We start from the raw sequence: 13,045 nt of genomic DNA, 5'->3' as shown, positions 1-13,045 counted from the left end.
TAAATATACCTTTGGTTTACCATAGCTTGGTTTCAGGACACTCCCTCCGCCGCATACCTTAGCTTGTCAGTCTAAACCCATTTGTATGATTCGCAGAGACCACGAAGAAGAAGGACAGGTTGCTTACCTGTAACAGTATTTCTTCGAGTGGTCATCTGCGAATACATAGAAATCCCACCCGTCTGTCCCCTCAGTGTCCTGCTCACATTGGCTCTTTCCATCGCCTGCTTGGCGGAAAAATTGCGGAACTGGGGAAAAGAGCGGGAAGGCAGGGGCCTTATAACGGGTGGCGGAGTTACCGCCAAAAAGTTTCAATATGTTGCAGAGTTAACTCTGCCCAGTGATTCCAGTAGGTTCCGAGCAGCACTGCGCAGGCGCAGTGAAACCCATTTGTATGTATTCGCAGATGACCACGAAGAAGAAATACTGTTACAGGTAAGCAACCTGTCCTTATCATGCCAGAAAAAGGTGTGCCATCCAAATCTCAAATCATCTCCTTCTAAATCCTACCATTTCTGTTCCTTTAAAGTTATCCATTCTTTTAGCCACACAAATTAACATGCAGCATAATATAATTTCAAACCTGGGAGTCCCAAACCTCTCCTTTCTTTTGCATCTTGTAGCAATTTCAGTCGAATTCTAGGTTTCTTGCCAGATAAATTTAGGCTCGTCTTTCTGCCGCTTCCAAAAAAGTAAGCCATTCGATAGACAAGCCAAGACTCAAAGTGGAAAAACGTTTTGCTGAATACTAAAGGTAGGATGGTCCATGCCATTGTGTTTCCCATTTCTGTGTATGGTTGTGTGACTCAGTGTCACAAGGGAGTTGTGATGGCCACTGACTGCTTGAAAGGGGATTAGACATGGGAGGAAATCATGCAGTGCCCTCCAGGTGTTGTTGAGATGGATGGAGGCTGCAGCTCCCCATCTCCAGGGGCTTCCCATTTTGCAGATGGATGCAACAGATGGACCAGCGTGGCCAGTGCAGGTGCAGCCCAGCAAATGAAGTGGATGCGTGAGAGGCTACGGACTTCCAGAGGGGAAATGTTGTTGCTTTTATTGGATAGGTTATGGTAATGTATGATAATGTATGGCATATGTAATGAGGAGGGGGTTTGTTGGGGGGGGAGAGGAGCCAGTATTGAGAACAGTGCTGGTGGTTAGTTTTTTGTGGGTTTTTCAGGCTATGAGGCCGTGTTCTAGAAGAGTTTATTCCAGACATCTCTGAAGATGCCAGCCACGGATGCTGGCGAAACGTCAGGAATAAACTCTTCTAGAAACATGGTCATATCCCCCCCCCCCCCAAAAAAAACCCCACAAAAATATTCCTGACATTTTGCCAGCATCTGTGGCTGGCATCTTCAGAGAAAGTTGGCATGGAAGAGAGAGGGGTCCATATACTGTTGGTTGAGAGGAAGCGATTTCCATGTTAATCTGTGTATTGTTCTGTTGCTGAATGGCAAGACCTCAGGGGTCCATTTACTTAATGATCCGTTGTCTGCTGGGAAATCCTCCTGGCCCTGGCTGGCTTTCATTGGCATTTGCTGGGTCTTACTTTTGGTGTTTTTCAGGTCTGGGAGCCAGACTTTGCTCACTTTAAGGGTTTCTTCTTTCCTGTGGAAGTTGTCCAGGTGTTTGTGGATTTCAATGGCTTCCCTGAGCATTCTGACCTGATGGTTGTTGGCATGGTCCAGAATTTCAGTGGTTCCAAGCAGCATTTTGTGCCCAGGATGGTTTATAATGTGTTCTGCTACAGCTGATTTTTCCAGCTGACCCAGTTCTGCAGTGTCTCTCATGTTCCTTGATCCGTGTTTGAACACTGCATTTGGTGGTCCCTATGTAGACTTGTCTGCAACTGCACCGTATGCGGTCAAATCCTGCGGCCGTGAGAGGGTCTCTGAGCGCAGCATTTGCTGGATTTTCTTGGTTATGGTGATTGGCATTTGAGCGTTTGAATGGTTTTTTTAAAGAGGCTGGCATGTGCAGCAATTACTCAAAGGGAGAACTGAGTCTGAGACGTTAGAGGTCTTAGTAGGAGGGTTGGTTAGTCAGAGCCAGAGTGCGTTAGGGACTGAGTTAGAGAGTGTGTGTCAGTCAGTTAGAGTAAGTCAGGATTTGGGCATAACAGCTTGAGTCTCCCTTATCTGGAATTCTGACCTTTGAAATGCTCCAGAAACCAAAACTTTTTTCATGGGTGGCTGAGATAGTGACACCTTTGCTTTCTGATGGTTCAGTGTTCAGAACCTTTGGTTCACGCACAACATTATTTTAAAAGATTGTATAAAATTACTTTCATGCTGTGTGTATAAGGTTCATATGAAGCATAAGTGAATGTTTATATTTAGACTTGAGTGCCATCTCCAAGATATGTAATTATGAATTTATACGCAATACAGTACAGGTGTTCCAAAATCCACAACCCCAAACACTTCTGGTCCCAAGTGTTTTGGATAGAGATAAAGGTCCCCATAGTAGATGCCATCGTGAGAGATAGGAGGTGGCAGAGGAGGGCAGCCACAGAAGGTCCTCACAATGTATTCCTGGAGATCGCTTTTTAAGAGGTAAACATTATATGGGAACTATAGGGACAGGTTCAGATTTCACAAGAAAGAACAGTTCAATTTGTTTTACCAAAATTTTTACTCAGCAGTATTAACAATGCGCACATGTGAAATGAAACAACCATGTGCATCGATGGCACATTTCCCCGCATAAAATTAATTTAGTATATAAAAAACAAGACGCAGCTTGCTGGAAATGTAATAAAAACGATGCCAATTTCCTACAGATGTAAAATGGTGGACGTGTCAGGAAGCAGAGAAATTCTGGACAAGAACACACCAAGCAATGTGCGAGGTTTTAGATTGTACTCTCCCATTTGACCCTTGCCTCTTCTTGTTAAATATGATCCCAGATCTAAATTTTGGAAAAGAGAAGAGACATAAGTACATCATACTGTATATGGTAACAACAGCAAGGATCATTTTTGCCAAGTCATGGAAAAATCCTGTATCACCCAAGTTAGAAGATTGGCTTTCAAATCTTTACAAAGCCATAGAGATGGATACATTAACAGCTTTGATGAGAGGAAGAACAAGGAGAAAAATGGAAGAAGACTGGATGTGTGTAATAAAATACAGAGAAAAAGAGAAAAAGAAAACAGGAATGTGAGATGGAAATAAGGATATCTATATAACTTATCTGTTCTCTCCTCCGCTCTCCCTTCATACCTCCTACGCAATAGTTACAACATTAAGTTGCATGTCATATAAGAAAATAATTCTAACTGTTAAAGAGTTACAACTCCCCTGGCTAGAAACCTACAAACATCATAGATAATTTTATATTAATCCTCTTTCAAATATGTAAGAAAGGTATTGCTATTGCTTGTAGGCAACTAGGAAGCATATTGACACAAAGCTTACATTATGATATGGGAAATACACAGAAAGCTTCAAAGGAAGGTTGGAAATTCTATCTCGGAAGTAACTAGGAATATTCAGTTAAAATAATACATAAGGCATTTTATGTTCATTCGCTACTTTGGCATAGTAGCGATATGTGTTGTTTTATGTAAAAGTGTATGTCAATGTGGATGTACGTCATTATGTGTTTCTTGTATGTGAATTCACAAGTGTGGTTCTATGTATAAGTGTATGTTAAGGTGGATGTATATCATATGTCTTCATGTGAATCTATATTTTAATAATAAAATTAATTAAAAAAATAAATAAAAAAAATGAAATGAAACAAGCAGGTCGCTTCGGCTAACATTTTGAGCCTTCTAGAGACCACTTGAAGGCCTTTCCCCAAAATTCATCTGGGGTGACTCTTTCACCAACCTCCACTTTCCTTAGGTTTCCTGTTTGGTGGCCAAAAGGTCTTTTTTCCATGTTAAACAATGTTCTAGAGGGAAGTTAGGGAGGCAGACTTTTCTTCCCTCCCCTTCGCTCTCTGTTCTGCCAGAAATGCATGCTGAGGAGGGCATTCTGGAGGCAGCCATTGTTGACCTACAACCCTGTTGTAAGTAGGCACACACGGCTACAAATAGGATCCTCTGGAGTAAAATCCTGTTCCCCCACCCCCCCACCCCCGGCTCATGTTTTTCTTGCATTGTTTATTACAGACATGCTGCTGCAACCGACACTGAAAATTATGTGTTTCTGCAGCTCTCCTTCACCATCCTCCCAATGTTGATGCTGCTAAAAAACTTCCAGCTGGACAGAAGACAAGGAGGATGAGCCAGCATTAAAAACTTTGCCAAAATGTTTTGTTAACAGAGTCTTTGCAAACTCAGGCTGCATCCACACTGGAGAAATAATCCGGTTTGGCAGCACTTTAACTCTTATTCTGGCTCTTTGCTATGGAATTCTGGTAGTTGGAGTTTGTTGTGGGCCCAGTGCGGAGCAGAGCTTAAGGAAAGAAGGCCTCACAACAAACTCCACCTCCCAGAATTCCATAGCAAAGAGCTAGAATAAGAGTCAAAGGGCTGCCAAACTGGATTATTTCTCCAGTGTGGATGCAGCCTGAGTTATGCCTGTACTGGATTAGAGAGGCCTGCATTGATTCAGTACGATGCTTCTTGTTTTCTGGAACCCAGGTCTGTGTAAAAGGCAAAATGTTGCCTCCTTTGAAAGGGGTGGCCCAGCTCTTTAGAAAGGAGGGCTCCACATGCACTTGCGCGCGCACACGCACGCCCCAGTTGGTGCTTGTGAGCTCTATTTGTGGTTTGCAGCACTGAACTTCCCTGTCTCCCTCCACATGGATCTAGGTTGCCTCTCATCCCCTCTCTCTTTTCTATGTGTTCCTGAATGGCAGCAGGGCGAAGAGGAAGCCGATGAGAACCGAAACAAAGACGAGAAGCCAGATCCGGGGATACCGGTGAGGAAGGCCGGGCGGCCTGGCAGGAAACGCAAACAGCCAGTGGTGAGTAGATGCCAGCCGCTGTCACCAGGCTGGAGGAAGTTGTGAGTCTGTGTGCACATGTGCCGGTGCAGTGTACGCATGTGTGGATGAAGCAGGCCCAGAGCCTGGTATCTCCCGGGTCCCAAGAAGGAAAAGAAGAAGCCAGGTGGGTCCCTCTGGGTCATGCACAGTCGGGTTGGGGTTGTGCTGGGAGGGCAGCCGTGTGAGTGTCTTGTTGGACTTGTACCAAAAGAATTCTGCGGGCATAAAAAGTGCCCTGCCTGGTTGTGTTTCCCCCAATGCAGCAGGGATGGGCAAGGGCAGTGGGTCCGGGAACGGGTTTTCTGTCCTTGGGGCCACACCAGGCTGCCCAAAATGCAGTCAAAAAACAAATGAAGAAAACGGAGGTCCAATGCGGGAAGTATATTGCAAAACTCCTTCTGGCTTTGAAAAAACATTGATCAGTGCAGAGGGAACCCTGCAGACTATTTAAAAGGGGAGTTGCTACGTCCAGACTTTCCAGAACTGGCAATTTGCCCTGATTCTGGTCAGAAACAGGATTGAAGGCATTGCTAAAACAGCTTTGCAGGTTGTTCTTTACTTGCTCCTGGTATAAAGGCTAAAAATGGAGGTGGGGGAGATCTCTGTCAGAATTTCATAATGGAATCGTCTTGGCTGTGATGTGTGACCATACATACATTTTTTTTTAAAGCAAGCTTCTGGTCCTTATGGCCCACATGGGAAAGCATGGAGAGTGTCTGTTAAACAAGGCTGCTTGTCAGGGGAGTATTTCATGGCAGGATGTAGGTGGATGTCCAGAGCCACATTTAGCAGACTACGGAGGTGGTGCTCACCCACCTTGAAGGCGGCAGGACTAGATCAGCACACACTGCTGAAGGAGGTACGCTTAGCTATCAAGAGGGTTCCCACCCACCCAGAAGATGATTGAATGCAGAGTCTAAAATGACCAAATCGATGAGAACTCAAATTACCAAATTACTAAAATTATCCAAGTTTAAAATGATCTGACAGCCAGGGCTGTTTGACAGTAGAATCGCTTCACTCAGAGGGTGCTTCCTTGGAGGTTTTAAAACAGAAACAAGATGGCTGTTGTTCATGGGAGGGGTCTCTTTAGCAATGGATTCCTGCATGGCAGGGGCTTAGACTAGACAGCCCCTGGGATCCCCTCCAGCTCTGTGTTTCCAGCTGCCATTGGAGCAGTCTCAGGAGGTTAAAGGAGAGTTGCTGCCAGGGAGGAACAGCAGAGAGGCAGAGGGGTGATGGTGGAATTGGAGAGCAGCTGACTCAATCCTTGCTTTCTTGCTGCATCAGCCTTTGTGATGCATGCGACATCTGCCTCCTCCTTTGCTTTTCTTCTGCTCACATTCTCCTTCCAAATCCCCAGAGCTCTCCAAATCTGGTCTTGAGAAACAGAGCGAAACATGTAGAGCTACCTGGAGAGTCACCTCCTTTTGCACCGTGCTGCTCCTGATGGCTAGGTCTGCTGTGTATCTTCTTGATGGTCTTCCAGTGTGGTTTTCCTCCCACCTTCTTGCCCATGAATCCTGGGGAATGAATCCCCCTTACTCTCATTGGGGGATATTGGGAGATATTGGTACCTTAAACAGTTGTGGCTGTCTGAGCTTCCTCTGAAATGGAAGTGTGAGAGCAGAGAGAGGATGGCACAGTTGTTGAGTGCGTATGCCCACAGTTTGGACCCATTTTGGTCCTTGCTGGGCCTCTGATGGGGTGTGGGGAGCCTCAGAGGACCTCTTCCACACCCACAGCAGTGTATCCCCCATTGCTTTGGCAGAGTCTCTCCAGACTTTCTGGCTTTGCTGCTGTTGCTGCCACACTACAGAATTAATGCAGTTTGACATTGCTTTAACTGTCATGATGGCGTCATCCTACAGAATCCTGGGATTTGTCATGCGTTGTGACACCCGAGCTTTCTGACAGAAAAGGCTAAATATGTTGCAAAACTACAAATCTCAGGATGCCAAGCATGAAGTCACTGCAGTTAAAGCGGTATCAGACTGCATTAACTCTGGAGTGTAGATGCAGCCAGAGTCTCTCTTCCCTTTCCTTGTTGCCTGTCAGTCTTGTTTGTCTGTTGTATGGTGTTAGTGGAAAGAAGAGAGTGTTCTTGTAGTCTGTCAATCAGCTCTTGTTGTTATGTGGTGCTTAGAATGAAATGGCCTGTGGATGGCCTTTCTTTTGGGGTGGTGAGAAGTCACCTTTGGGGAATCCCTTAAAGATCATCATTGCCTCCACCATCATCCAACAATACCTCCCAAATCCCTAGATTCTTGGATAGAATCGGAATCATGGATGGTCCAAAACACCTGGTAGATAGTGAAAGTGAGAGATGATATTTATTCAGAGATATAGCCATGTTAGCCTGTTTCAGCATAAAAGGATATAGAGTAAATGAATCCTATAACACCTTTCAGACTCAAAAGGAGAATGAGGATGTATTATTATTATTATTATTATTATTAATGGCAGAAAATTTTGTTAAAGCCAGCCCAAGCATCTGCTGATGTGTATATGTGTAGATAGATTAATATTAATGTGTACTACAATTGGCCCTCCACATTTGCGGCTTTGACTTTCACTTATATGCGGATTTGATTAACATGTTCTCTCTAGGAATCTGGTCCTCCAGCATGACTGCCAGAAGTTGACCATAGAGTCACACTGGAGGACTTAGAGATTCCTAGAACAAACATTTATCTAGGCACTTGTCGGTCTTCCAGCATGATTCTATGGTCAACGTCTGCAGCATGTTGGTGAGAGCTGCATTGAAGGGCGTAGAGATTCCTAGAGAGGTGCTGGTTTCCCCACTTTCACAGGGGTCCTGTGTCCCTACTGACAGCGATTGTGGAGGGCCCACTGTATAAAGTCCACAAAAGCCTGTCTTTCTCCCAGTTGGAAGATGCTGCAGAATTCCTCTATATTTGCTGCTACTGCTGTGTTGTTTATAGCCATCTCTTTCCTCCAAAACTGGGACTCAAAGTAGCTTGCAAATGAAGACAAATGCCATATAGCCCAAAAAAATTATTTAGCATTAAAAATGTAATTACTGTAAATTGCCAATGGTATTTTTATTTTAAAAAAACCAAAATCATCCTGGATTTGTTCTGTCATTGTGGGTTCCCTCTGTAAAAATGCCCAGTTTGGTTCAACAGGTCTCTCAGGGCCTGCTAATGGCTTCCTTTTGAGCAGGAATCCATTCAGAGTTTGTATATCCTGCTCTTCTGCCAGAGTGGCTTATAAATTATTAATTAGACGGTTCCCTAATTCAAACCTGGTCTCCCTGAATCCTAGACCAGCACTCAAACCACGACACCACATTGCCTCCAGTATGGCAACCCTGTCCTAGGGTTTTCCTGGCCAGATTTCTTCCAAAGAGATTTGCCTTTGCTTTCCTTTGAGGCTGAGAGAATGGGACTTGCCTGGGGTCACCCCATAGATTGCCAAGGCTGAGTGGGGATTTGAACCCCAGTCTCCCAGAATCCTAGTCCAGCCTTCGAACCACTATACCATGGTGGCTCAGTTTTCTTGGCAACATGGCTTCAGGGGAGATGTGCCATTGCTTTCCGCTGAGGCTGAGAGGAAGGTCTCAAGGCTTTCCTCTCAGCCTCAGCCATTGGCTTTCCATTGCTGAGCAGAGGGAATTTGAACCCTGATCTCCCAGAGTCCTCCTCAAACCACTGCACCACCCTGACTGTCTTCATGCATATCATAGGAACCTGTGATCCACATGTGCACTCTCTTTCACCCTCATATACGCAAACATATCTACAAGTGCAAGCCCTCTATGACAACGCCCTCCTCCCCAGCTGTAATGCACGCAGGCCTTCAGGCTGCATGCATCTCTTGGCGGGATGCATGCTCGGGCATGCTGGCTGCATCTGGCAAAACGCTCGCACACCACTCTTGTTAGTAGAGGTCCTCTGGGGGAAATGCAGCGATGTGGTTTGGACACCACCGATGTTTCTCGTAAGAAAAGATTCGTGCTCTTGGCTTCATGAAGGACCGCATGGCAGACACTCAGGAATGTGTGTGTGTGTGTGTGTGTGTGTGTGTGTGTGTGTGTATGCCGATGCTGGGAGGCAGTTTTGTTGTGGACCTCAGTGTGCATGTGTGTACGTGTTGTATTCTCCTGCTGCTGTCTGCTGCTTGTGCCCCTTGGAAATAAGGTAAGCAGTGTGCCTGTCCTTCACACTCTCTCACACACATGTGTCTGTGCACTCAGAGTTCTTTGTGGTTTCTCTGCCTCACACATACGGGTTTTGTGCCTATGCAGAGACCACCAACAGATTCTTTCAAAGCTGAATAGTTTGGTGGAGAAGCTTGCCGCAGGCGCAAAACCCATATGTGTGAGGGCACAGGTGACCACTCAAAGAACTACAGTTACAGGTAAGCAACCTGTTCATCCTTCTTTGTGCAATTAAAAGGCCCACCTTCTGCTTTCTGGATTTGCCCATGCGTTGCTGAATTGTTTTCTAGAGGCAACCTGGAGGGTAGTTTGGGGACTAATATGGGGAGAGGCTTCTCTGGGTTGGCAGCCTCACTTCTGTACACTCATACCCCTGGGAAACGAATTGAAGGGCAGCATTGGAAGGTCTTGTGCCTCCTTTCCTCCTCCTCCCCAGAATGCACTGTTGGCTTTCTTGCAATATTTTGTATATTATGCTGGTGTGCGGCTGCCTTTGGCTATGTGTTGGTGTAGTGCATATATTGATTTTTTGAGCTTAGAAGGTGTAAATGTGACTTGTGGGAAATTCTGTGTCCATTGCTTGTGCAACTGGTGCATGGAGCTGGATGGTTAGACACACACCTTTCCCGCTCTCAGGCTAAGCTCCCTTGTTCTGACCCTCAGGTACCATTTGGGGTCTCTTGGAGAGACCCCTGAAGTAACTTTCGGTTTTTTGGCATACGGAGGAGACATGTTAGAAGTCTAACATGCAGTAGTTGCCTCTCCATCCCCTCTTCACTGAGCCCACAGAAGAGTTCTGGGAAACCTCAACAGTTGAGCCTGGGTCTAGAAGCCATGCCTTTTGAGGAGAGTCTGAGAAAGCTGGGTATCTTTAGCCTGGAGAATAGATGATTAAGAGGGCATATGATAACCCTGTTTAAGTACAGTATTTGAAAGAATATCATATTGAGGAAGGGGCAAGCTTATTTTCTGCTGTTCCAGAGAATAGGAAGCAGAGAGGGATGCAAGCTACAGGAAAAGAGATTCCACCTTCACATTAGGAGGAACTTCCCAACAGTAAGAGCTGTTTGACAGTGGAAGACATGGCTGCCTCAGAGAGTGGTGGAGTCCCCTTCTTTGAAGGTTTTTAAACAGAGGCTGAATGGCCATCTGTCAGGGGTGCTTTGATTGTGAGTTCCTGCATGGCAGAGGGTTGGACTGGATGGCCCTTGGGGTCTTGTGGTCTCTTCCAACTCTTATGGTTCTATGAGACTTGTGTTCAAATCCCCACTTGGCCATGGAAAAGCACTAGGTGACTTTGGGTAAGTGCCACTCAGCCTCAGAAAAAGATCATGGCAAAGGTCCTCCTGTGAACTGATCTAATAATAATAATAATAATAATAATAGTTTTATTTATATTGCCCCGCCTCTCCCTTCGGATTGAGGCAGGTTTACAACCTGATAAGACCATAAATACAATCATAAAATGCAATACCGTAAAATACAATACTTAAAATACAATCACAATCCAGGAACAGTAAAAATGCAAAACATGCTACAGTGGTCAATTACAGGGAACCATCTGGCAGATAACACGGTGTCTTAATCAGGATCAGGAGGGTATGCCCACCGGAAGAGCTCCGTCTTGACAGCCCTCCTGAAAATGTTCAAGACGGTCGTTAGACGGATCTCTTCCAGCAGACTATTCCACAATTTAAGGGCAACAGTAGTGAAAGATCTTTGAGAGGTTATACACAATCTGGTGGCTTGTATTTCCAGAAAGCTTTTCCTGAGACTCTCAAAGTTTGGGGCGGATTGTGTCGGGAGAGGCGTTCCCGCAAGTAACTCGGGCCCAAGCCATGTAGGTCTTTAAAGGTAATAACCAACACCTTGTACTGTGCCTGGAAGCTAATTGGTAGCCAGTGAAGTGATTTTAGTACTGGTGTGATGTGGTCAAATCTAGATGTATTAGTGACCAGTCTGGCTGCCATATTTTGAACTAATTGAAGCTTCTGAACTTGGTACAAGGGTAGCCCCAAGTAGAGCGCATTGCAGAAATCAAGATGAGAGGTCACCAGTGCGTGTACCACTGCTTCAAGGTCCCTCTGTTCCAGACAGGGACACAGCTTGCGTATCAACTGAAGTTGGTAACAGGCACTCCTGGCTGTCCCATCAATATGCAATGACAGCTGTAATGACGAATCCAGGAGTATCCCCCAAGCTGCGGACTTTGTCCTTTAGGGGGAGCGTGACCCCATCCAGGACAGGTGGACAAATTTCCCTTCCCGGTCCAGGGGGACCTATCGCTAGCACCTCCGTTTTCTCTGGATTCAGCCTGAGTTTGTTTTCCCTCATCCAGCCCATTACTGACTTAAGGCAGGCATTCAGAGGGGAGATACCATCCTCCGTTACTGTAACAGTCGGAGACATAGAGAAATGGATTTGAGTGTCATTTGCATATTGATAACACCGTGCCCCATGTCTCCAGATGATCTCTCCCAGCGGCTTCATGTAGATATTAAACAGCATGGGGGACAGGATGGCGCCTTGAGGAACGCCAGATGTCAGCTCTCTTATTGAAGAGCTACTGTCCCCCAGCACCACCATCTGGAACCTGCCCAAGAGGTAAGAATGGAGGCCGATACCTAACTCCCTCAGGCGATCCAAAAGGATACCGTGGTCAATGGTATCAAAAGCCGCTGAGATATCCAAAAGCACCAGCAGGGCCACACTACCCCCATCAGTGCTCAGACGGAGATCATCAACCAAGGCGATCATCAACCATCTTGCCAAAAAAACCTTAAGATATGGTTATTAATATTAAAATATAAGTAAAAACACATAGTTAAAATCAATAAAAATCTTAAATTTACAGTAAATTGGAGTCAACTTGGAGGCACGTAACAACTAAATTTTTTGTGCGAAGCTTGGCTTGTGGTTTGATGCCCAGGAGTTTGCCATGTGTGTAAAGAACTGGTGTAGTGTAGTGATTTGTATTCTGGACTAGCACTTCAGGGGATCAAGGTTGAGATCCCTCTAGGGCAAGTCACACTCTCTCAGCCTCATAGGACATCAGTGCCCAAACCACATCTGAATGAATCTTGCTGAGAAAACCCATGTTACCAAATCCCCACCCAGTGTGACCTTCCCCATCCCTTTCTTTAATTGTAGGGCTACCAGTGCTTTTTCCTGACTGCTTTCCAGCATCCCGCTTTGGACCATGTCTCCTGGTGTGATTTTCTTTCCCAGCTGGCCCCTGGGCCAAATGGGCCATGAGAACAGCTTGCTCTCCTGACAGGCATGGCCTCTTTCCCCTTCCCTGCCCTCCACCTTGGTCTCCCTACCTCCCTGCCTTGTGTAGCTGCAACCTGATCCCTGGCACCAGCTTGCCAAGGGGAAAGGAGACAAGCTGGCTGGCTGCCACCTCATGGAAGCGCCTGGGGAAGGCCGGTTGCTGGCTGCCCATCCATCCCTGGATGCTTCCTGAAACTGGATTGAGCTGGGCGGCTGAGCGTAGGTAACCAGTTGGGGTGGGGGGAAGATGGCAGCACCCAGGGCTGGGGAGATATCAGCAAGGTTATTGCAAGGCTGCAAAAAAAAGAGAGAGAGATGGGAAGCTGGTGGAGTGCCAGGCAGAAGTCTGTCTCCTCCTCCAAAGTTGTTGCCAAAGGCACAGAGCGGATGGAGAGCTTGCAGCAGCTGCTTTAGTTGTGTCCCACCCCCTCATAGAAGCTTTGTATACTTAAAGGATCAACCAGGGAGATGCCAGGAAGCCCTGGCATGGAGCAGAAGGGTTGGATATGGATATGTATGTACATGGATATGGATATGTATGTACACACGTGGATGTGTGTGAAGGCCCAGAGGAAGAAATTGGAAAGATTCGGGGGGGGGGTACCTTTTTGCTCCAAGCCATTTTTTTTAAAATGGGGGGGAGGG

At 46.0% G+C, this 13,045-nt stretch overlaps 1 protein-coding gene across 7 annotated transcripts in view; it reads left to right on the top strand.

The window, feature by feature from the left end:
* The window catches only part of DNMT3A (DNA methyltransferase 3 alpha), a 160,789-nt gene that overhangs the window by 41,982 nt on the left and 105,762 nt on the right, over positions 1–13,045 (top strand). For 6 of the 7 annotated variants that reach the window (XR_006101619.1, XM_042447178.1, XM_042447175.1 and 3 more), the window contains one exon: positions 4,816–4,923. Coding sequence is in view for 6 of the 7 variants with exons in the window: in XM_042447178.1 (XP_042303112.1) it covers positions 4,816–4,923 (108 nt within the window). In the remaining variant the exon portion in view is untranslated. The remainder of the gene's footprint in view (positions 1–4,815; positions 4,924–13,045) is intronic. The other variant, XM_042447177.1, reaches the window with a different exon arrangement.

This window comes from Sceloporus undulatus, chromosome 1 (genome assembly GCF_019175285.1).
Source record: "Sceloporus undulatus isolate JIND9_A2432 ecotype Alabama chromosome 1, SceUnd_v1.1, whole genome shotgun sequence".
In the NCBI taxonomy this organism is placed as follows: Eukaryota; Metazoa; Chordata; class Lepidosauria; order Squamata; family Phrynosomatidae; genus Sceloporus; species Sceloporus undulatus.
Note: the sequence above shows the minus strand (reverse complement) of the source record. Positions and strands in the feature narration are given on the sequence as shown.